This window comes from Sciurus carolinensis, chromosome 13 (genome assembly GCF_902686445.1).
Source record: "Sciurus carolinensis chromosome 13, mSciCar1.2, whole genome shotgun sequence".
NCBI lineage: Eukaryota > Metazoa > Chordata > Mammalia > Rodentia > Sciuridae > Sciurus > Sciurus carolinensis.
This window is the reverse complement of record NC_062225.1, coordinates 49,371,202-49,394,761: the sequence shown is the minus strand read 5'-3', so window position 1 is coordinate 49,394,761 and position 23,560 is coordinate 49,371,202. Positions and strand designations below refer to the sequence as shown.

The following is a 23,560-nucleotide window of genomic DNA, read 5'->3' as shown; positions in this document are numbered from 1 at the left end:
GACCAGAGGCCCAAAATGGATCAAGGACCTAGGAATTAGACCAGAGGCCCTGCACCAAATAGAAGAAAAAGTAGGTTCAAATCTTTAACATGTTGGCTTAGGACTAGACTTCCTTAACATGACTCCTAAAGCCCAAGAAATGAAAGCTAGGATCAATAAATGGGATGGATTCAAACTAAAAAGCTTTCTCTCAGCAAAGGATACAATCAATAATGTGAAAAGAGAGCCTACAGAGTGGGAGAAAATCCTTTCCACATGCACTTCAGATAGAGTACTAATCTCCAAAATTTATAAAGAACTTAAAAAACTATACACCAAAAATACAAAGAACACAATCAATAAATGGGCTAAGGCACTGGAAACTTTACAGAAGAAGATATACAGGCAATTAAGAAATATATGAAAAAATGTTTAACATCTCTAGTAATTAGAGAAATGCAAATTAAAACAACCCTAAGATTTCATCTTACTCCAATTAGAATGGCTATTATCAAGAATACAAGCAATAGAAAAAAAAAAAAAAAAGAATACAAGCAATAGTAAGTGTTGGCGTGGATGTGGGGAAAAAGGCACATTTGTACATTGCTGGTGGAGTTGCAAATTGGTACAACCACTATGGAAAGCAGTATGGAGGATTCCTCAGAAAACTTGGAATGGACCCACCTTTTGACCCAGCTATCCCACTCCTTGGTTTACACCCAAAGGACTTAAAATCAGCATGCTACAGTATATAGCCACATCAATGTTTACAGCAGCTCAATTCACAAAAGGTAGATTGTGGAACCAACCTAGATGCCCTTCAACTGATGAATGGATAAAGAAACTGTGGTATATATATACATGATAGAATATTATTCAGGCACAAAGAATAAAATTATGGCATTCACAGGTAAATGGAATTGGAGAATATCATGCTAAGTGAAATCAGCCAATCCCCCCAAACCAAAGGCCAAAATGTTTTCTCTGATAAGTGGATGATGATACATAATAGGGGTATGGGGAGTGTTGGGGGGTAAGAGAAGAATGGAGTAAGTTTTGATTATGTACAGGAAAATGAGAGGTGGAGAGGGCAAGACGTGAAAGATAGTGGAATGAGACAGATATCATTTCCCTATGTATATGTATGTTACACGAATGGTGTGAATCTACATAGTATACAACAATAGAAACAAAAATTTGTACCCCATATGTGTAAAATGAATCAAAATGCAGTCTCTAAAACAAAACATAAAGTTTCCCTGGATTCTACTACACATCTCTAAAGCCACTGCTACAGTAGTTTCTAATGGTTAACAAACACGGAGAACAATCTAATTTCTAACTAGCATACATTGTAAAGATTTATATCCAGTTTATTTATGAATTTCATAGTTTATTGCCAAACTAAAAGCACAGTTCATATAAATTCTTAAAATCAATTTCAATGAAAGAAAAACTCAACTCTGGGAAGAATAAAGAGAAAAGGAAAAAGAAAAAATCAGTAGGGCTTAGGACATAGCTCAGTGGTCAGACTGCCTAGCAAGGATGAGGCTCTGGGTTCAATCCCAGAGCACATGCATGCGTGCACACACACACACAAATAAGCAGTAAAAAGGCAATAATATTTCATTTATAAATCACAAATTTTTCCTGATTAACATTCGTAAAGACATGCAATAAAATGAAAAACATGTTTTATAAGAAAAAAATCAAAAAACAAAAAACAAAAAAAGCAAATGTTTTGGCTTAGCATTACTTGGGAAATTTTCTCATCATCACTGTCTTTGGGTTGCCTTAGTTCCTATAAAGCAATTTGTTTTATAGGAATTTGTTTTATAATTTGATACTTAACTACTGATTATAATGCTTTCAACTTCTCCCTACCACGCCACAAAATATTCTTTCCCTAAATAGTCTTAATTCATGTAACTTTTTCCATATTGCTGTGTATTGGGGAGCAAGGGGATAGAAAACAAGAAATGAGGTTACTAATTCGAAAATATAAACAATTTCACTGCTAGTTCTATGACTAGCAGATGCTGTCTATAAAGCTAGTGCTAACATACTATAAAATAAAATGAATGTGAACTATTAGTTGTAACTTACCAACACTGATTATTGTTTTATTTATTATTGTTTTATGGATGGGAAGAGGGCACTAAATTAAATCAGGTGAAAATGACTCATTGCTTTCAGTTCACGATGCTCTCTGGTCATTGAAAAGTTTGATTTTTCATTATTTATAGCCTATACTGTCATTATATTATTTACTAGCCCTACACCACAAAATATAATGATTTTCTTATGCCATACATTTAAATCGTTACTCTGAAGGTTGTTTACATTGATGAATTTTGATCTTGTGTGTGTATGTATATATTTCTTTCTTTCTTTCTTTCTTTCTTTTTTTCAGTGCTGGGGATTGAACCTAGGGTCTTAACTCATGTTAGGTAAGTGCTTTACCAGTCCTTTAAAATTTTTTATTTTTGAAACAGGACATTACAAAGTTGTCTAAGAGAAGCCCAAACTTGATTCTTCTACCTTGGCCTCTCAGGTAGCTAAGATTACAGGTATATGCAATCACACCTAGTCAAGTTTCTTGGATTCTTGTGGCCAGATCTGTCCATGTTTTAATATCACATATTTTAACTTACAGGCTTAGAAAATCATCTCTGATTGGAGTTCCTATAATTACCCCAAATCTGTTTTCTGATAATTTCTTAAATTAAAAAAAAAAAAAAGGAAGTCAGGTGTGGTGGCACATCCAAGAGACTTGGGAGGCTAAGGTGTGAGGACTACAAGTTTGAGGTTAGTTTGGGCAACTTAATAAGACCCTGTCTCAAAAATTAAAAAAAAAAAAAAAAAAACAACCGAAAAATAAAAAGGGGGCCAGGCATGGTGGTGCATACCTGTCATCCCAGCAACTCAGGAGGCTGAGGCGAGGGGATCACAAGCTTAAAACCAGTCTCAGCAAGGTAGCAAACCACTAAGCAATTTAGTGAGACCCTGTCTCAAAGAAAAATAAAAAGGGCTAGAGATATGGCTCAGTGGTTAAGAGCCCTGGGTTTGATCTCCACTACCAAAATAACAAAATAAAAAGGTCTGGGGATATTGCCTCAGTGGTAGAGCACCCAGAGAGAGAGAAAGAGACACACACACACACACACACACACACACACACACACACACGCGTGCAGGGGAAGCAGGTGTGCACTGTTACTATATCTATCTATCTATATATCTATATCTAAAATACATTGTAGTAGTGAGACATTCTAACTTCTTTTCCTTTTCCTCTAAAGTACTGAACAAATTCTCTCAATACCTCCAACAGAATTATTCTCATTCTTAGTAGTGGGGTATACTTCTGGGATGGTCTATCCAGGATTCACTGTGTACATATAATTAATTTTATAAGGTGAAGAAAAAAAGAGTTTATTTAGCTTCCTTTCTTTTTTTTTGAGCAGGGCTGGGGAAATCAAACCCAGGGCCTTCCACATGTGAGACAAGTCCTCTACCACTGAGCCACATCTCCAAAGCCTTCATTTAACCTTTTTAGCTATAAACATAGTATCTCCCTCCATTTCTAAAACTTTCCTTTAAGTTCAGTAAGGCTTTTCTTTAAAAAGATATTTGTCATAGCTGGGTGCAGTGGTGGACACCTGTAATAGCAATTTGGGAGGCTGAGGCAGGAAGATCTCAAGTTCTAGGCCAGCCTTAGCAACTTAGCAAGACCCTGTCTCAAAATTTAAAAAATTTTAAAAGGGGGCTGGAGATATGGTTCAGTGGTAAAGCACCCCTGGGGTTCAATCCCTAGTATGTGCCCCCAGCCAAAAGACATCTGTCATTCAAATAATTACAAAATTTTTTCCCAATACTATCATGAATAGGATTAGCTAATTATTACTGCTATTTAGGATTATAGTTGATTTAAATATATATAATGGTTTTAATAAATGTCATGGTTGTGCTTATTTAAAAAATGTTTAATAAGCCTACTATATAAAAGAAAATGTAAAATGTACATGGAAGAATGTTCTTATAGACAGGCTCTCACTGAATTGCTTAGCGCCTTGCTTTTGCTGAGGCTAGCTTTGAACTTGTGATCCTCTTGCCTCAGTCTCCTGAGCTGCTGGGATTACAGGCATGTGCCACCGTCACAAATTGTATATTATAATGGAAGTGTTCTGCTATAGTTTGGATTTTAAATGCTCCCCCCCGCCCCCCGCCAAAGCACATGTGTTTAAAATTTGGCACTGCCTGGCGAGATGGCACATGTCTGTAATCCTAGAGACTCAGGAGACTGAGGCAAATGATCCTAAGTTCAAAGGCCTCAGCGACTGAGCAAGGCCCTGACTCAAAATAAAACATAAAAAAGGTTAGGGATATAGCTTAGTAGTTAAGCACCCTGGGTTCAATCTCTGATACAAAAAAAGAGTGTGGCCCTAATAGGAAGTGGCAGAACCTTGAAGAAGTGGTTACTAGTGGGAGGTCTTTACTGGACATGTACTCTTAGGGGCCACAGTGGGACTCAAGCTCCTTCTTTTTTCACTTCCTAGAGATAAGGTTAGAATTTTTGCTCCACTTTGCCTTGCCAGAGGCATAAAGCAACAGGGCCAATAGATGATGGACTGAAACTGCTAAAACTAAACTTTTCTCTTGAAAAGGTCATTGTCTTGGGTATTAGTTAATGTGACAGAAAGCTGAGGAATACGTACTCTAAAAACTGAAGTTACAAAACAACTTGAGGGGCGGGCCAAGATGGCGGACTAGAGGGCGGCTGCGTTTCGCGCTGCTCCAGGACGCAGGATTCGAGAGAGGAGATAGTGAGAGATTTGGGACCAACTCAAAGCTGCCGGGTGAGTCTCTCCTGTTGGGGAGGCGTCCCGGATGGGGCGGTAGCCCCGGAACGCAGGGAATTTGTGAGGTGGAGTTGCTCGGTGAGACGCCCCTCCCCCCACTGGAGCGGTAAACACGGACGACTGGGATCATCGTGGAGGAGGCGGCTCAGCATAGCGCTTGGACTCGAGCAGCCGCTGGGGCTCCGGTCGGCTGCCTGGGGAGGAGCTGCGTGGTGAGCTGTTTGGACCCAGAGTGACCGCTTCCGAACACCGGGGGGTTGCCCGGAGGAGGAGGAGAGGCCCGGCGGGTCGCTTGGGTCTAGGAGTGACTGCATCAGAGCCACGGGCGGTTGCCAGGGGAGGAGCTGCGTGGTGAGCTGTTTGAACTCAGAGTGGGCGCTCCTGAGCGCCGGGGACTGCCCGGAGGAGGAGGAGGAGCACGGCGGGACGCTTGGTCTGGGAATGACTGCATCAGAACCACAGGCGGTTGCCAGAGGAGGAGTTGTGTGGTGAACTGTTTGAACTCAGAGTTAGCGCTCCTGAGTGCCGGGAGGTTGCCCGGAGGAGGAGGAGGAGCGTGGCTTGTTGTTTGACCTGGGAGTGACTGCATCAGAGCTGCGGGCGGTTGCCGAAGGGGGAGCTGCGTGACGAGCTGTTTGAACTCGGAGCAGCTGCTCCAGAACACTGGTGGCCTGCCTGGAGGAGGAGAGCGGTGGGACGCTTAGTCTGTGAGTGACTGCATCAGAACCACAGGCGGTTGCCAGAGGAGGAGGCGAGTGGTGAGCTCATTGGACTAAAAGCAACTGCTCCGGAACACCGGTGGCCTGCCTGGAGAAGGAGCGTGGTGAGTCACCTGGTCTCGGAGCCACCGCTCCTGAACACCCGGGCGGCTACCCCAAGGAGGAGGAACAGGGCGGGTCACTTGGACTTGGAGTGACTGCCTAGGGCTACAGGTGGTTGGTGGGAGGAGGAGACCCAAAGTGAGTTGTTTGGACTCCTAGTGACTGCGTCGGAAACCGGGCGGCTGTCCGGAGGAGGAGGTGTGTGGCGGGTCTCTGTGTCTCGGAGCTATTGTACGGGGCTCCAGGTGGTGGCTCAGGGGAGGGGCTGCATAGCCAGGCGATTGGTGCAGAGCAGGGTCCCAGGAGCTAGGTGGCTGCTTGCTGGAAGAGCCGCACAGAGACACGCCTAGGGGCGGAGCGAAGTTTCCAGGGCGGCGGACAGACTCTCTGGGAGAGGCACCCTAAGGAGACTCGCCTGCGAAGGGTGAGGCTCCCAGGCCCAGGACGTAGGTCCGGGCCCCTGGGATCGTTGCAGAAGAAGACAGCCCAGCCCAGGGGGTAGTTGTAGATTGAGGGGAACCTCTAGGAGGGCAACTGACTAGCGAGACGTCCACACCGAGTGACTCTTCCCGGCCAGGGGAGGTTTTCCCACAGGGACAGTAAAGTCAGAGACATAGGCACAAACAGGCCTTGCCTCAGCCCGCAGCCTACTTCCCCGTTGGATGACCATTGGTCAACAAGTGGAGACACCTCTGCCCACTAGCAGGGAATATACGCCACCTGAGGGTCACCACCCTAGAGAGGCAGCTTCTTCGTGGAGCTCTGCATTATCAACCTCCTCCAAGACTTCAGGCTACTGAAGGATAAGAGGGGATATACTAACAATCTTCAGGGACATTATAAGTTGATAGAGGAAATCTGCAATATCTTAATGACCCACTGATCCCTGAACAATATGAGAAAACAAGGGAAGAAAATGCCCCAAACAAATCTAGATGTTACATCAATAAAATCCAACGACAGCATGCCAGAAGAAATGACAGAAAGGGAGTTCAGAATGTACATAATTAAAATGATTAGGGAAGCAAACGATGAGATAAAAGAGCAAATGCAGGCATTGAACGATCGCACCAATCGACAGTTAACAGAGCAAATTCAGGAAGCAAAAGATCATTTCAATAAAGAGTTAGAGATATTGAAAAAAAACCAAACAGAAATCCTTGAAATGAAGGAAACAATAAACCAAATTAAGAACTCCATAGAAGCACAACCAATAGGATAGAACAGCTGGAAGACAGAACTTCAGATATTGAAGACAAAATATTTAACCTCGAAAACAAAGTTGAACAAACAGAGAAGATGGTGAGAAATCATGAACAGAATCTCCAAGAACTATGGGATATCATGAAAAGGCCAAATTTGAGAATTATTGGATTGAGGAAGGCTTAGAGAAACAAACCAAAGGAATGAACAATCTATTTGAAGAAATAATATCAGAAAATTTCCCAAATCTGAAGAATGAAATGGAAAATCAAGTCCAAGAGGCTTATAGGACTCCAAATACACAAAATTACAACAGACCCACACCAAGGCACATTATAATGAAAATACCTAACATACAAAATAAAGACAGAATTTTAAAGGCTGTGAGAGAAAAGAACCAAATTACATTCAGGGGGAAGCCAATACGGATATCAGCAGATTTTTCAATCCAGACCTTAAAAGCTAGAAGGGCCTGGAACAACATTTTTCAAGCTCTGAAAGAAAATGGATGCCAACCAAGAATCTTATACCCAGCAAAACTTACCTTCAAATTTGACGATGAAATAAGATCATTCCATGATAAACAAAAGCTAAAAGAATTTACAAAAAGAAAGCCAGCATTACAGAACATTCTCAGCAAAATATTCCATGAGGAAGAGATAAAAAACAAAGAAGCAAATCAGCAAAGGGAGGAATTATCCTAAAGGAACTGTCAAATAAAGGAGGAACCAAGATGTGTCAAAAATTTTAAATATGAACCAAATGACTGGGAATACAAATCATATCTCAATAATAACCCTGAATGTTAATGGCCTGAATTCATCAATCAAAAGACATAGACTGGCAGATTGGATTAAAAAGAAAGATCCAACAATATGTTGCCTGCAAGAGACTCACCTCATAGAAAGAGATACCCATAGACTAAAGGTGAAAGGATGGGGAAAAACATACCATGCACATGGGCTCAGCAAAAAAGCTGGAGTATCCATCCTCATTTCAGATAAAGTGGACTTCAAGCCAATGTTAGTTAGAAGGGATAAAGAAGGACATTTCATACTGCTTAAGGGAACCATAAATCAGCAAGATATAACAATCATAAACATCTATGCCCCAAACAGTGGCTCATCCATATATGTTAAACAAATCCTCTCAATTTTAGAAACCAAATAGACCATAACACAATAATACTAGGTGATTTTAACACGCCTCTTTCACCACTGGACAGATCTTCCAAACAAAAATTGAACAAAGAAACCATAGATCTCAATAACACAATCAATAATTTAGACTTAACAGACATTTATAGAATATACCATCCAACCAAGAGCGAATACACTTTCTTCTCAGCAGCACATGGATCCTTCTCTAAAATAGACCATATATTATGCCACAAAGCCAATGTCAGCAAATACAAGAAGATAGAGACACTACCTTGTATTCTATCAGATCATAATGGATTGAAGTTACAAATTAATGAAAGAGTAAAAAACAGAAACTACTCCAACACCTGGAGATTAAACAATATGCTACTATATGATGAATGGATAACAGAAGATATTAGGAAGGAAATTAAAAAATTCTTAGAGGTAAACGAGAACAAAGAAACAACATATCAAAATCTCTGGGACACTATGAAAGCGGTACTTAGAGGAAAATTTATTTCATGGAGCGCATTTAATAAAAGAAGTAAAACTCAAAAAATAAATGACCTAACACTACAGCTCAAAGCCCTAGAAAAAGAAGAACAGACCAACACCAAAAGTAGTAGAAGACAGGAAATAGTTAAACTGAGAGCTGAAATCAACGAAATTGAAACGAAAGAAACAATACAAAAAATTGACAAAATAAATAGTTGGTTCTTCGAAAAAATAAATAAAATTGATAAACCTTTAGCCACACTAACAAAGAGAAGACGAGAGAAAACCCAAATCACTAAAATTCGGAATGAACAAGGAAATATCACAACAGACACGACCGAAATACAAAACATAATTAGAAGCTATTTTGAAAATCTATACTCCAACAAAATAGAAAATTTCGAAGACATCAACAGGTTTCTAGAGACATATGAATTGCCTAAACTGAACGAGGAGGACATACACAATTTAAATAGACCAATTTCAAGTAATGAAATAGAAGAAGTCATCAAAAGCCTTCCAACAAAGAAAAGTCCAGGACCAGATGGGTTCTCAGCCGAGTTCTACAAAACTTTTAAAGAAGAACTCATTCCAATACTTCTCAAAGTATTCCAGAAAATAGAAGAGGAGGGAACTCTCCCAAACTCATTCTATGAAGCCAATATTACCCTGATTCCTAAACCAGACAGAGACACATCGAGGAAAGAAAATTTCAGACCAATATCCTTAATGAACATCGACGCAAAAATTCTCAACAAAATTTTAGCAAATCGCATACAAAAACATATTAAAAAGATAGTGCACCATGATCAAGTGGGTTTCATCCCAGGGATGCAAGGTTGGTTCAACATCAGGAAATCAATAAATGTCATTCACCATATCAATAGACTTAAAGTCAAGAATCACATGATTATTTCGATAGATGCAGAAAAAGCATTTGATAAAATACAGCACCCCTTCATGCTCAAAACACTAGAAAAAATAGGGATAGTGGGAACATTCCTTAACATTGTAAAGGCCATCTATGCTAAACCCATGGCTAATATCATTCTTAATGGTGAAAAACTGAAAGCATTCCCTCTAAAACTGGAACAAGGCAGGGATGCCCTCTTTCACCACTTCTATTCAATATCGTCCTTGAAACTCTAGCCAGAGCAATTAGACAGACCAAAGAAATTAAAGGGATACGAATAGGAAAAGAAGAACTCAAACTATCCCTATTTGCTGATGATATGATTGTATACTTAGAGGAACCAGGAAATTCCACCAGAAAACTTTTAGATCTCATAAGTGAATTCAGTAAAGTAGCGGGATATAAGATCAATGCACATAAATCGAAGGCATTTTTATATATAAGCAATGAATCTTCAGAAAGAGAAATTAGGAAAACTACCCCATTCACAATAGCTTCGAAAAAATAAAGTATTTGGGAATCAATCTCACAAAAGAGGTGAAAGACCTCTACAATGAGAACTACAGAACACTAAAGAAAGAAATTCAAGAAAACCTTAGAAGATGGAAAGATCTCCCATGTTCTTGGATAGGAAGAATTAATATTGTCAAAATGGCCATACTACCAAAAGTGCTATACAGATTCAATGCAATTCCAATTAAAGTCCCAATGATGTACCTTACAGAAATAGAGCAAGCAATTATGAAATTCATCTGGAAGAATAAAAAACCCAGAATAGCTAAAGCAATCCTTGGCAGAAAGAGTGAAGCAGGGGGTATCGCAATACCAGATCTTCAACTCTACTACAAAGCAATAGTAACAAAAACGGCATGGTATTGGTACCAAAATAGAAAGGTGGATCAATGGTACAGAATAGAGGACACGGACACAAACCCAAATAAATACAATTTTCTCATACTAGACAAAGGGGCCAAAAATATGCAATGGAGAAAAGATAGCCTCTTCAACAAATGGTGCTGGGAGAATTGGAAATCCATATGCAACAGAATGAAACTAAACCCATATCTCTCACCATGCACAAAACTAAACTCAAAATGGATTAAGGATCTCGGAATCAGACCAGAGACCTTGCATCTTATAGAAGAAAAAGTAGGTCCAGAGCTTCAACATGTCGGCTTAGGACCAGACTTCCTCAACAGGACTCCCATAGCACAAGAAATAAAAGCAAGAATTAATAACTGGGATAGATTCAAACTAAAAAGCTTTCTCTCAGCAAAGGAAACTATCAGCAATGCGAAGAAAGAGCCTACAGAGTGGGAGAAAATCTTTGCCAATCATACTTCAGATAGAGCGCTAATCTCCAGAATCTATAAAGAACTCAAAAAACTCTACACCAAGAATGTAAACAATCCAATTGACAAATGGGCTAAGGAAATGAATAGACACTTCACAGAAGAAGATCTACAAGCAATCAACAACATATGGAAAAATGTTCAACATCTCTAGTAATAAGAGAAATGCAAATCAAAACCACCCTAAGATTCCATCTCACCCCAATTAGAATGGCAATTATCAAGAATACAACCAACAACAGGTGTTGGCGAGGATGTGGGGAGAAAGGTACACTCTTACATTGCTGGTGGGGCTGCAAATTAGTGCAGCCACTCTGGAAAGCAGTGTGGAGATTCCTTAGAAAACTTGGAATGGAAACACCATTTGACCCAGCTATCCCACTCCTTGGCCTATACCCAAAGGACTTAAAATCAGCATATTACAGAGATACAGCCACATCAATGTTCATAGCTGCTCAGTTCACAATAGCCAGATTGTGGAACCAACCTAGATGTCCTTCAATTGATGAATGGATAAAGAAAATGTGGTATATATATACAATGGAATATTACTCAGCCATAAAGAATGATAAAATTATGGCATTTGCAGGCAAATGGATGAAACTGGAGAATATCATGCTAAGTGAGATAAGCCAATCTCAAAAACCAAAGGAAGAATGATATCGCTAATAAGTGGATGATGACACATAATGGGGGTGGGAAGGGTTAGTGTTGGGGTTGGAGTTGGGTTTAGGGAGGGGGGCAGGAATGGAGGAAGGAAGGACTGTATAGATGGAGGGGAAGGGTGGGAGGGGAGGGGGGGAAGGGAAAAAATGGCAGAATGAATCAAACAACATTACCCTATGTAAATTTATGATTACACAAATGGTATGCCTTTACGCCATGTACAAATAGAAAAACAACATGTATCCCATTTGTTTACAATAAAAAGAAAAAAAAAAAAAAAAAAAAAAAAAAAAAAACAACTTGAGATTTCTACTTTTCCATTTCTATTCCTTTAGCTTAAGTTTTTTAAAAATCTAAGAAAAAAATAAATAAAAAACCTAAGAAATTTAAATACTTCCACTGAAGCCTGTCAGAGTTGTTATCACTAGTATGTTAGTTTCTCAGAGGCTAGACAACATACAGTCCCAGAAAATGAGAAAGCTAGTTAGGCTCATTTAGGGAGGTATAAAAATTTCCATTTCCAGTTTCCTTTGGTTATAATCTGAGTGCTTAAAAATAAATAAAGTACACTACTATTTGAAGTCCATAAAATAAGAAAAATCTTCACAAAAATTCAATTACATTTTTCCCAAGGAATGAATGCACGTGGGTATAAGTGTGCATACACACACATACCTCCCCCACCTTTTGGGTGGTATTTGGGATTGAATCCAGGGCCTTGGGCATGCTAAGAAAGCATTTTACCACTGAGGTACATCTCCAGCCCAAAATGTGTATTTTATTCCATACTTATTAAGCTACTTGCTCTTTTTGTAGAAAGTATTAATATAACTTCACCATAAAGTTGCCTTGAATTTCTTTATCAAAGAAAAACAAAAAAAAAGACAGCACTCCTATCTTAAGTCTACTGGGTAACAGCAAACTTAAGAGTAGAAGTGCAGACTTCTACTCTCTTCAAACTGCTTTTGTGCACATTTCCATTACTCTCTTAAAAGTCACTAAGTGGGGTGATTATAATTCCCTAATACAAAGAAAAGAAAACTCTGATTCACAAATATTATTTTCCCAGTTTCAAAGAGAAGACACATCAAAAGCATGCCCAGTATTTCCTTTCCATTTGTACCACAGAAAATTATGATTAGGATACTAATCGATTAGTCTACTAACAGATCTATGTTAAAATTCAATAGATACTTTTAATAATTTGTTTTAATATAACATATCTTATGAATGTGCACATATTTCTGTGAAGGGATAGCTTGATGGTTTCTTTAAATCAAGTAAATTTTAGTTTGTTGTAACATAAATTTTACCTCTAATTGCTCATCCTCCAAAAGGTTTATAACGAGCCACCTGATGTCTTTAACTGCATCTTCATTGTTTAGGAAAATAAAGAGGTTATAAAATACCATGGTCTGGAGGTAGGTCAGTACTGTATATCTCGCATGCCAAGAACTGCTTCTTGCTGTCTGTAAGTGACAAATACACATAAATAATTGTAACAGTACTAATAGGAGCATGAGATGACTTTAAATAATGTAGTATTCTTATTTAATTCTACTTTCACAGTATAGTTAGGACAAGTTTATCTAATGTTTCCTTCTATATAAAAGGTTGTGCTATTTCAGGGAGTTAGAATGTATGATGACTGAGTTATTAATAGCAGATATAAGTCAATTTTAGGAGGATTATTTACAATTTATGACTAAAATCTTCTAAGAAATGCACTTTATTTTACTCCAAGTAATGGCAGTTAGCATCTTAAGAGCCAATAAGATTAAGAATTACTAAATTGCACTACAAAAATTATGCACCGTTTTAGTCTGTTAAAAATATTTTTCAGTGGCAAACAAACTGAAAATCTGAAAACTATGAGAACATGTCCAATTTTCTATTATATAACACAAATATTACTGTACATTTAGTTTTATCCAGGTAATATTTGTAGTTCTTGCAGCCAGAACTACATACAACCACCATATGTCTCTAGTATAGACCAGGAAATAAATGTGAATAAAATAAAGGGGAAAGGACAAAAGGGAATCACCACTCCCATCCCTGATAAGCACTTCATATCCATATAATTAGCTCTTTGGGTATATAGGTAACTTTTGGTTTGTGTGATTTGACCAAGGTAAGAAAAGTTGATGGCAGAGTCAGATATGGAATATATGTCTGTTTCTTTGATCAATACATGTTGCTTCTTGTACTAAAATAAAATTCAAAATGTAAGGAAAAAAATCAAGTACTGTGTGTACTATAGCTGATTCTGTGAAATTCTTAGAACAGTAAACTAGAATCCTAACCAAAAGATATAAATATTGCAGTTAAACACTCTTACCTGGTTTAGCACCTGAAGTACCAAAGGCACTTGATGAGGGTAAAGCAACCCCTGAGACATTAGTGATAAACAAAGTTTTGCATCTCTTTTCAGTTCATCATAGCTATTGTCATTTTCCACTGGGGCAATCTAGAGAATAACAATAACAACACAAATTGAAAAATGGCTGCCAGTAAATACAAGAGCATCCTATATAAAGAAATTACATTTTACTTTTAACAACTTCTGGGGAAAATGTCAAACATACCCAAAACTAGAGAGAAAAATAAAACAACCCCCACCCCCCATAAACTACTTCAACAAAGACAAACTCATGGATAATCTTTTCATTCTTTGCTTCCCTCTGGCTCTCCTTCTCCCAAGTAAATTATGTAAAGCAAACCCCAGATGTACTTCACCCATAAATATCATGTTATCTCCAAAACACTGCTTGAAAAAAAAACCTGAAATGACATAATCACACACAAAACTATTTATAAAATATTTGGTAGTGCTCAAACTATCCCCCCCCATTGTAGTCTCAATGTTATTACAACTGGCTTTTTGGAATCATTCAATATAGTGGTCGCACACTGTTTAGCTGGCTTTTTTGAGGGGGTTGGGAGGGGGAACATACTGGGTTTTGAACCCAGGGGTGCTTTTTACCACTGAGCTATACTGAGGCTGGCCTTAAACTTATGACCCTCCTGCCTCAGTCTCCCTAGCTGCTGGGATTGCAGGAACGTGCCACTGTTGCTGGCTAGCTGGAATGTTTTAAGCTCTAGTTTAAAATTTCTTGATAGCCCGTTTTGTAATTTCTCCCACTGTGGCCTTCTCTGATTGCACTCCTGTCCTGCATGCAAAAACTCCAGTATGTCCTATAAATGAGTTACTGGATCTTGAGGTTTGATTTTATTGACATTTGAGCACATCATTAAGTAATGTTCCCTCATGGATATTTAATTTTCTCTTTTTGTGATGAATCATTATAAAAGTATAGGTTTGAAAAATGGTGACAGTCATTTCTTCTTCATTATTAGCTAGAACAAAATTGAAAAGGTTTCCCTTATTCAGAATATTTATTTCCCACTTTTCCTATGTGAACAATGTTGTTTTTTTAAAGTACCATTATGAATCAATTAATTTCAAAAAATTTGATGGCTTAATCTACTGCAGTTACTCTTCACACTGGTGCTCATTTCTTCTTTCACTACCAGAAGTCTCCTCAAATTGGGTCCTGATTTCCTTAACACAAGAATCCTGGGTTTCTGGTATAACAAGATGACCCAGAAATGTGCATTTCTTGCTCCAAACATGCAATAAGTCATTTCTCCAAGAAGACTGGTTGTTTTACAAAGTGGGAATACTTAGAAAGATGTGTGCATACCTGTAATCCCAGCTACTCAGAAGACTGAGGCAGGAGTATCCCAATTTGAGGCCAGTCTCAGTGATTTAAAAGACCTGGTCTCAAAATCGAAAATAAAAAGGGATGGGGACTTAGCTTCAAGGTGATGCACCCTCTGGGTTCAACTCCCAGTACCAGGAAAAAAAGAAAAAACAAAACAAAACTGAGCACTAGAGTATTCATCATTACAAGTCTGTTGATTATCAGTCTTTCTAAACTTCTTCGGCGGAAAGAGCTAGGAAATAAGCACAATCAATGTCCAAAGAGAACTGTATCACACTGCTATTTTCAATTTAAATTTAGAATTACCGAGGTTTTACTTAATCACTTGGGATTTTAAGTGCAAACACTTTCAACATGTATGGACAATTATTATTTATTTGTGCTTATGTATCCATAAAGTATGTCTGATTTTCTGTATTGTTAAAAGTTACTATTCTTGTGTATTCATCTAATTAGATAAACAGTGAGGTTCGTATATTTCACTTTGCATTTTTTAAGGGATTTTAAAGAACTCTCTAGAAGATACATATACGCATACATGTTTGTCCTGTAAGTACTCCATGGCAACAGTAATGATTCAAATTGTAGGATATCTAAACGTATGGAAGTTCCACATTTTGCTTCACCAGGTCCTATCCAGAAGTAATAGATACTAGAACTGTTTCCAGATTTTTTGCTGTGTCTGTGCCTAGTTATTTCACATGTTTACCAGCACACCTTTGGTATAGAAGGGTAGAAGTACATTGTCATCAGTAAGAAAATGCATTATGTGCTTTTGCTAGACACTAGCCCCATGCCCTTCTTTATTGTGGATTTCCTCAGAGATTCACACCATTACAGTATGATAACCAACACTAGATTTTTTTTTTTTTACCACTAGGATGGGTAAGAAATGAAAAATTATACAGTATTAATCAGCATCTCCAACACAAGCATCCCAAAGTCAAGGCTCTCAAAACTATTTTTATTTAGAAAATCTATCTTAAGATATATGAAGGCCTTAAAATGAAAACAGAAAAATTATTCAAACTTTTACTTTGATACATATGTATTTCGAAGATTTCTTGATTTTGATTAGTATAAAACTGCTTTATCTGGGGTGAGATAAAAAAACATTTTAAACAGCCAATGTACCATGTTTCTTAGAGTAGTGTGTCAAAATGGAAATGGTATGCTTTCACTTATGGTAACTTATCTCACAAAAATACGAGTACAGCATACATATTATATAAAAGTAGTATAAAAGTAGTTTATTTCATCACCAACAAAGAACACTCTCATAATGTTTAACATGTGCCTGACACAACTCTTAAGCATTTTAAGGCACATAAGGCACCCCTTACTCTCTCAGTTTAGATCCAATAGATTAGTGCACTATCGTTATTTCATCTGAAGTCTTGGCGTCTGCTAACAGCAAAGCAAGGAATGGATGACATGGTAATCCTGATTTAATTCAGCAACTCCTTAATTTGGACAGTGAGGGATACTTATAAACTCATTTAGTTCTCAAAATATCCATAAGAGATGAGTAGTTTTTATTACTCAAGGAGCCAATTCTGAATCTAGGCAGCCTGGGTCCGCTGTTGAACACTACACTCCCTGCCTCTCATTGCCTACCTAGTGAGTAACAGCAATGAAACTAAATATAAACTACTTTAGGGTAATTAGGTACTGAGTCCTATTAGCTACATAAGAAATTATAAAATATCTACTTATTTGAGAAAGCATACACTATATGGTTTAGGTACAAAAAAAAGGAAGCTAAAGAACAACTGCATGATCTTATTAAAAAGTAACTATAGGAAAACAGCATATAAATAAAAATAAAACTGCATGTTGGTTTTCTTTGGTGTACAGACACAATTTTTTAAAGAGTTTTGCCCATCTGTACATTCCAGATTTTAAAAAAAAATTTTTTTAGGTGCAGATGGACACAATATCTTTATTTATTCTTTTCTGTAATGTTGAGGATCAAACCCAGTGCCTTGAACATGTGAGGCAAGTGCTCTACCACTGGGCTACAGCCCCAGCCCATATATACCAGAATTTTTTAATGAGCATGTAGTACTTCTATAAAGTAACAATAAATTAAGGAAGGCATAAAGGGACAATTAATTTTTTCCCTTCAACTTTCTAAATTTTCCCTTAATAAACATTTAATTTTTATAAAAGGAGGAAAAAAGTTTTTTTTATATAATTACTGAAAATTTCCATAAACTCCAAAGTACTTACACGCATTTACCTTAAAATAAAAATGGGGAGGAGCCATTCACTGGTCTCTTCTCTGAAATATATGTTGGCCACCATACTCAAGATAAGCATAACTGATTTTTAAACTTTAGAGAGATAATGATAATTGAACTCTCTAAACTTAGCTCATATGAATTAAGTTATGGGGAATATTTTAACTGAAATTTCTCCATGTTTTGTCTTCATCTATCTAACCTAAGAAGATTGGTTCTATCTTTGACCTTCTTTTTTCCATTTACAATCAATCCATTGATGATCTCATTCATTATCACAGTTTCAAAAATACCATCTATATGTTTATAACATCAAGGTCGACTACTGCCCTGAACTTCAAGTACCCACACTTTATCTTCACTTACAAGCATCATCACATAATAAGTATCTCAAACATGTTCAAAATCAAATTTCTAATCTCTTTTCAGATAACTCATGTGCTCCTTCTACAGTTCAATAAACAAGTTTCTTTTAAATGCCTCTATGTTCAAACTCTATACAATGTCTGTCTAGAAAATAAACTGTGATACTTTATATCTCAGGCCCCATTTACTATGATGGACTTATGAGGATTCTCATCCTCAATATTAGTATATCCAGGTAAGAGATGAGTACCAGTAATTTATACAGTACAATTTTGTAATGATGTAAGTCTTTCACAAGTTTCAAATGGATTCAAATGATCTTTGTCCCAACCTTGCTCTCATATACTTCCTTTTGCAGGTCAAGAGGGATGTACTGATTTTATCTATAACCTTACCTTAAAAAACAATGGCAGAAGCTGAAGTTGTTCTGTGACTGCTGTAGAGAAGGATCTTCCTGCACTTGCCATCAGCCACTTCAATACTATTTGGAAATAAACATGCGGAATCATTGCAATCATTAGTCATTGTAATCAAATTAGGGACCACAAAGTAAATGATATTTTAATGCCAGTATCAAATGGTCACTCTGACAACTTTTTTTTTTTTTGGGTGCTGGGGATCAAACCCAGGGCTTGGTGCTTGCAAGGCAAGCACTCTACTGACTGAGCTATCTCCCCAGCCCCCAACTCTTGACAACTTTTTAAAAAAATTTTTTTTAGATATAGATGGACATAATACCTTTATTTATTTATTTTTATGTGATGCTGAGGAACGAACCCAGAGCTTCACACATGCTAGGCAAGCACTCAACCAATGAGCTACAACCACCGCCCCCACCAACTCTTTAATGTTATGAAAGAGATCACATATGATACTTCACAAATTAGACACTAATTAATCAGGAGTATAATAACCCATAAAAAAGGCCATTAACCAATCCAGCATACTGAGGCAATTCTACAAGAAAGGATGAAAGAATCTACAAATTATTTACAACTATCAAGTACCAAAAACCAGTATATAGTAAAACTAGCCTTCAATAATCCTAAAGTGGTTAAAATGATGAGTAGATGGCTTATGCCAAGAATCCTTGATAGTATTTTAGATATAAAAACAAACGAAGACCACAAAGAGCTGAAACAATCTTTGGTCTTGTCATCCAAGGAAACAAGAGAAAAAAACCATAAACTGGAGTTCATCAAAACTGAACTTTTGTGTCAGGTACAGTGGTACACACGTGTAATCTCAGCAATCTGATAGGGTGAGCAGGAGAATCAAAAACTCAAAGCCAGTCTTAGCAACTTAACGAGGCCCTAAGCACTTAGTGAGACCCTGCCTAAAAAAATAAAAAGGGGTGCAGGCCATATAGCCCACCTAGTAGAGTTCCTGCCTCTCATGCTGGAGGCCCGGGTTCGAATCCCCAGCACTGTGGGATTGTGGAAATAACAAACAAACGAAAAATAAAAAGGGTTGGGAGTGTTGCTCAGTGGTTAAAGGCTCCTAGGTTCAATCCCTGGTACCAGCACAAAACAAAAAACTGCTGAACTCTGTGCAACAAAGGACATTATCAAGGGAGTTTAAAGAGAAACAACAACAACAACAACGACAAAAAACCCAGCAGCTGGGAAGGTTGAGGCAAAAGGATTATAAGTTCAAAGCTAGCCTCAGCAATTTAGCGAGGTCCTAAGCAACTTAGTGAGACTCTGTGTCAAAATAAAAAATAAAAAGGGATAGGGATAAAGCTCAGTGGTGAAGTGCCCCTGGTACCAAAAAAGGAAAAAGAAAAAAAAGAGTAAAAAGAAACACAGTATTTATGACTGTCTACCCAATAAAATGCTGATATCCAGAACTAAAAGAAGTACAAGGTGCTGGGTGCAGTGGTGCAAGCCTATATATCCCAGCAACTCAGAAGCAGGAAGATTTCAAGTCCTAGGCCACTCTCATCAATTTAATGAGACCATCTCAGAATAAAAAATTTAAAAAGATAGGGTAGCTTAGTGGTCAACTTTCCCTGAGATCGTTTCCCAGCACCAAAAACAATAAAAAAAAAAACTATGGGTAAACAGCCACCAGCAACAAAACAACCTAATAGTGGGCAAAGAACATGAGCTGACATTTCTCCAAAGAAATATACAAATGGCCAATAAACACAAAAAATGATGTTAAACTTATTAGGTAAATGTAAATCAAAACTAAAACAAGATAATATCCCTTTGCTCCCATTACTATAGCTATATAGAAAGAATGGTGGGGAGCGGGAAACCCAGAAAATTAACAATTGTCGGGAAGGATGTGGAGAAATCAGAACACTTGTGCATTTGATGACTGCAAAGTGAAATGGTACAGTTGTAGAAAGCAGTTTGACAGCACTCAAAGTGATGAAGAGTGGTATCATGAAATCCAGCAATTCCACTTTCAGGCATATGTTCAAAAAAATAGAAAGCAGAAACTCACAAAGATAGTTACATACCAACACTGAAAGTAGCATTATTCATAATAGTTAAAAGGCAGAAACAACCCATATGCCCATTAATAGATAAATATATGAAGAAAACAAAGGAATCCATTTTTTATTCATGCTACAATATGGATTAACCATGAAATACTGCAACATGAAACACACCAGATCTAAAAGAACCCATATTGTATGATTTAATATTGTATGATATGAGCTACTTAGTATAGGCAAATTCATAAAGACAGTAGAATGGTGGTGGCTAGGAGTTAAAGGAACAAGAATGAGAAGTTATTTTTTAATGGAAACTGTTTCCATCTTAAATAGTAAAAAGAACTGTGGAGGGTTGGGGAGATAGCTCAGTTAGTAGAGTGCTTGCCTTGTAAGCACAAGGCCCTGGGTTCAATCCCCAGCACCACCCCAAAAAAAAAAAAAAAAGAAGAAGAAGAATGTAGAGATGGATAGTGGTGATAGTTACACAACAGTGTGAATGCACTTAATGCCAATGTATGTTTAAATATGTAAATTTCACACCATGTATATTTTACCAAATAAAAAACAGTGAGAAAAAATTCCAAAGGAAAATCAAAATGTTTTCAAATGAATTTCTACAAACTTCGGTTACTCACTGGTTTTTAAGAGTTTAATGCCCTGAGTTCGTTCATCTTCTTCACCAATTCCATTTTCTTCCATAACATGGTTCTGAATTTCTTCATCCACATCCATGAGGGGTTTTAATTTCTCTAGGATTCGAGCAGTAAACTCAGGGATGCAAGGGGATGTTGTTGGTGCAGTATTTGGCAAAGAAACATCTATCATGAATATGTAGGTCAGCACACTGTTAAATGAAATACATAATAGTAAGACATTCCATGTTAACATTAAAACTGATATTCAAAAATTATGACTCAAACAAAATTAATTTTCCCAAGACAATTCCTGGAGAGGGGTCTCAGACTGTCCCTATGGGTAACCTGGGTAAGGTGATTTTTTATCTCTGGCCTCTGATCAGACTGCCTTCCTAGTTTATAGTCAAGAATGCCTTGTCTTATTTCCCACAACACAACAGTAAACAAAAGTTGAGGTAGAAGACACAATGAAACTCATCATGAAATAAGGAGTACGTATCGTCAGTTAGATATTAAAACTTAACAAAAAAGAACTCAAGAAGAATGCTGCACCACAGAGAAAATAATACCTACCTCCCTATTCTTTCCCTGACATTTTTGTAAACCTGGGTGAGTTTGGGTTCCAAGTACTTCAGTAGTCTGTGCAATAGCTCAGGTACTCTCCACTCTTGCTGGGCAAGGCCACCTTGTAGTACATAAAGTCGACTAAAATTAAAGGACAGAAGCATTGTTAGTGCCCCTTTCAGCCTTTACGTACCAACAGTATAGACGAATAACACCTGGATTTCACATAAAACTTCTTCCATTTAATCATTTAAGACATGGAAATGCCTAAATTGAAAAATGCCATCCTTATGAATATTGTTTACTTTCCTCGCATCATTTTTTCTATATGGAATTTAATTTCCACTACTATAGAACTAAGGGGAAAAAAAAAAAATACTGACTGGGCATGGTGGCACATGCCTGTATTCCGAGTGGCTTGGGAAGCTGAGGTAGGAGGATTGCAAATTCAAAGTCAGCCTCAGCAACTGAGTGAGGCTCTAAGTAACTCAGCAACACCGTTTCTAAATAAAATATAAAAAAGGGCCAGGAATGTGGCTCAGTGGAAGCATCCCTGGGTTCGATCCCTGGTGGGGAAGTGGGGGAAGGAGCCCATTAGAGAATCTTTAATGATTAGATTTCAAGCTGAGCACAGTGGCACATGCCTGTAATCCCAGCTACTTAGGAGGCTGAGGCTGAAGCTAGCCTGGACAACTTAGCATGACCTATCTCAAGACAAAAAAGGGAGAAGGGCACCCAAGGGATGTACCTCAGTGGTAAAATGCCTCTGGGTTCAATCCCCTGAACTACTGGAAAAGAGAATTATCATTCTAGTTTTCTCACTAACCAAATAGCTATTCTTTATTTTAATGAGATTTACAGACTTTTTTTTTTCCCTGTTGTCAATTACCTTTCTCCAGTTTCACATGGCTCACCAAATGGTGAAATGATCCTCTCCTTTTTTTATTTTTTGGGGTTAAGTTTACTAGGGATTGAACCAGGGGGGTACTTAACTACTGGGCCACATCCCCAGCCCTTTCTATTTTTTATTTTCAGACAGGGTCTTAGTTGCTTAGGCTGGCTTTAAACTTGTGACCTTCCTGCCTCACCCTCCTAGTTCACTAGGATTATAGGCATGTACCATCATGCCCTGCAAGATTACTCTCTTCTTTATTTTTATTTATAATTTTTATAGTACTGGGATTGAACTTGTGCAATTAGGCAAGCACTCTACAACTGAGTTATATCCTCACCTTCTTTTATTTTTTCCCTAACAAGAGAATTGCAAATGAGATGTGATAAAGAAATTAATAATGTCAAGGGGGAAAAAGTAATCCTATTAAAAGACATGACAGTGTTGGAGAAGATTATATCTACCATTCACTAGAACTGCTTGGGTTGCCTACATTTTTCCTACTTGTTCCCAAACGAGAAAGAGCCCAAGTATTATACGTTATATTGAACTGCATCAACACTGTCATCCAGAAGAAAGTAATTACTTCATCTACTACTTAGGATAGACAATTCATTTCCATTTATAAATCCACTAATACAAAACCTTTGGTATTAACCAAGTCTTCTTTTTATTTACCATGCATCAACAAAGGATCCTCCTTCACCACTCAACGGTGATTCCAATAATAGCTCAAAAAGCCAATGAAGTTTCCGGGGATCTCTGCTTTCCTGTGTAGAAGATATAAAGTAATAATTAAACAAAGGACCTACAATTTTATAAATAAATCATATCTAGTTATTTTAGAAATATTAAAAATGTATAATATATAGAAAGAAAATAAAACTAATTCTGATCAGTCAAATACAAATGTAATGCTTCTCTTAGCTCAAGAGACAAGTTATTAGGTATATGAATTGTCCTTAAATTGAAGTGTATTGAGCAATGGACGTGTCAAGTCAAAAACAATACTATAACACTGTATTGTGTGAATTTTGATGTATGTAACCTACATTTCCAAATATGTGATCTGACTTGACAAATTAAAAATGCATTCCACTGGGTGCAGTGCTGCAGAGCTGTAATTCTAGCTAATTGGGAGGCAGAGGCAAGAGGATTGCAAATTCAAGGCCAGCCTGCACAAACTAGTGAGACCCTGTCTCAAAAGAAAATTAAAAAACAAAAAGGGTCAGGTATAGGTAGGTAGGTAG

At 37.6% G+C, this 23,560-nt stretch overlaps 1 protein-coding gene across 1 annotated transcript in view; it reads right to left on the bottom strand.

Annotated features, from left to right (window-relative positions):
- Psme4 (proteasome activator subunit 4) overlaps positions 1-23,560 on the bottom strand; it is a 103,410-nt gene that overhangs the window by 6,479 nt on the left and 73,371 nt on the right. The window contains 6 exon segments of the mRNA XM_047522318.1: positions 12,747-12,902; positions 13,775-13,903; positions 18,166-18,251; positions 20,855-21,063; positions 21,428-21,559; positions 22,989-23,080. Of these exon segments, the coding sequence (XP_047378274.1) occupies positions 12,747-12,902; positions 13,775-13,903; positions 18,166-18,251; positions 20,855-21,063; positions 21,428-21,559; positions 22,989-23,080 (804 nt within the window).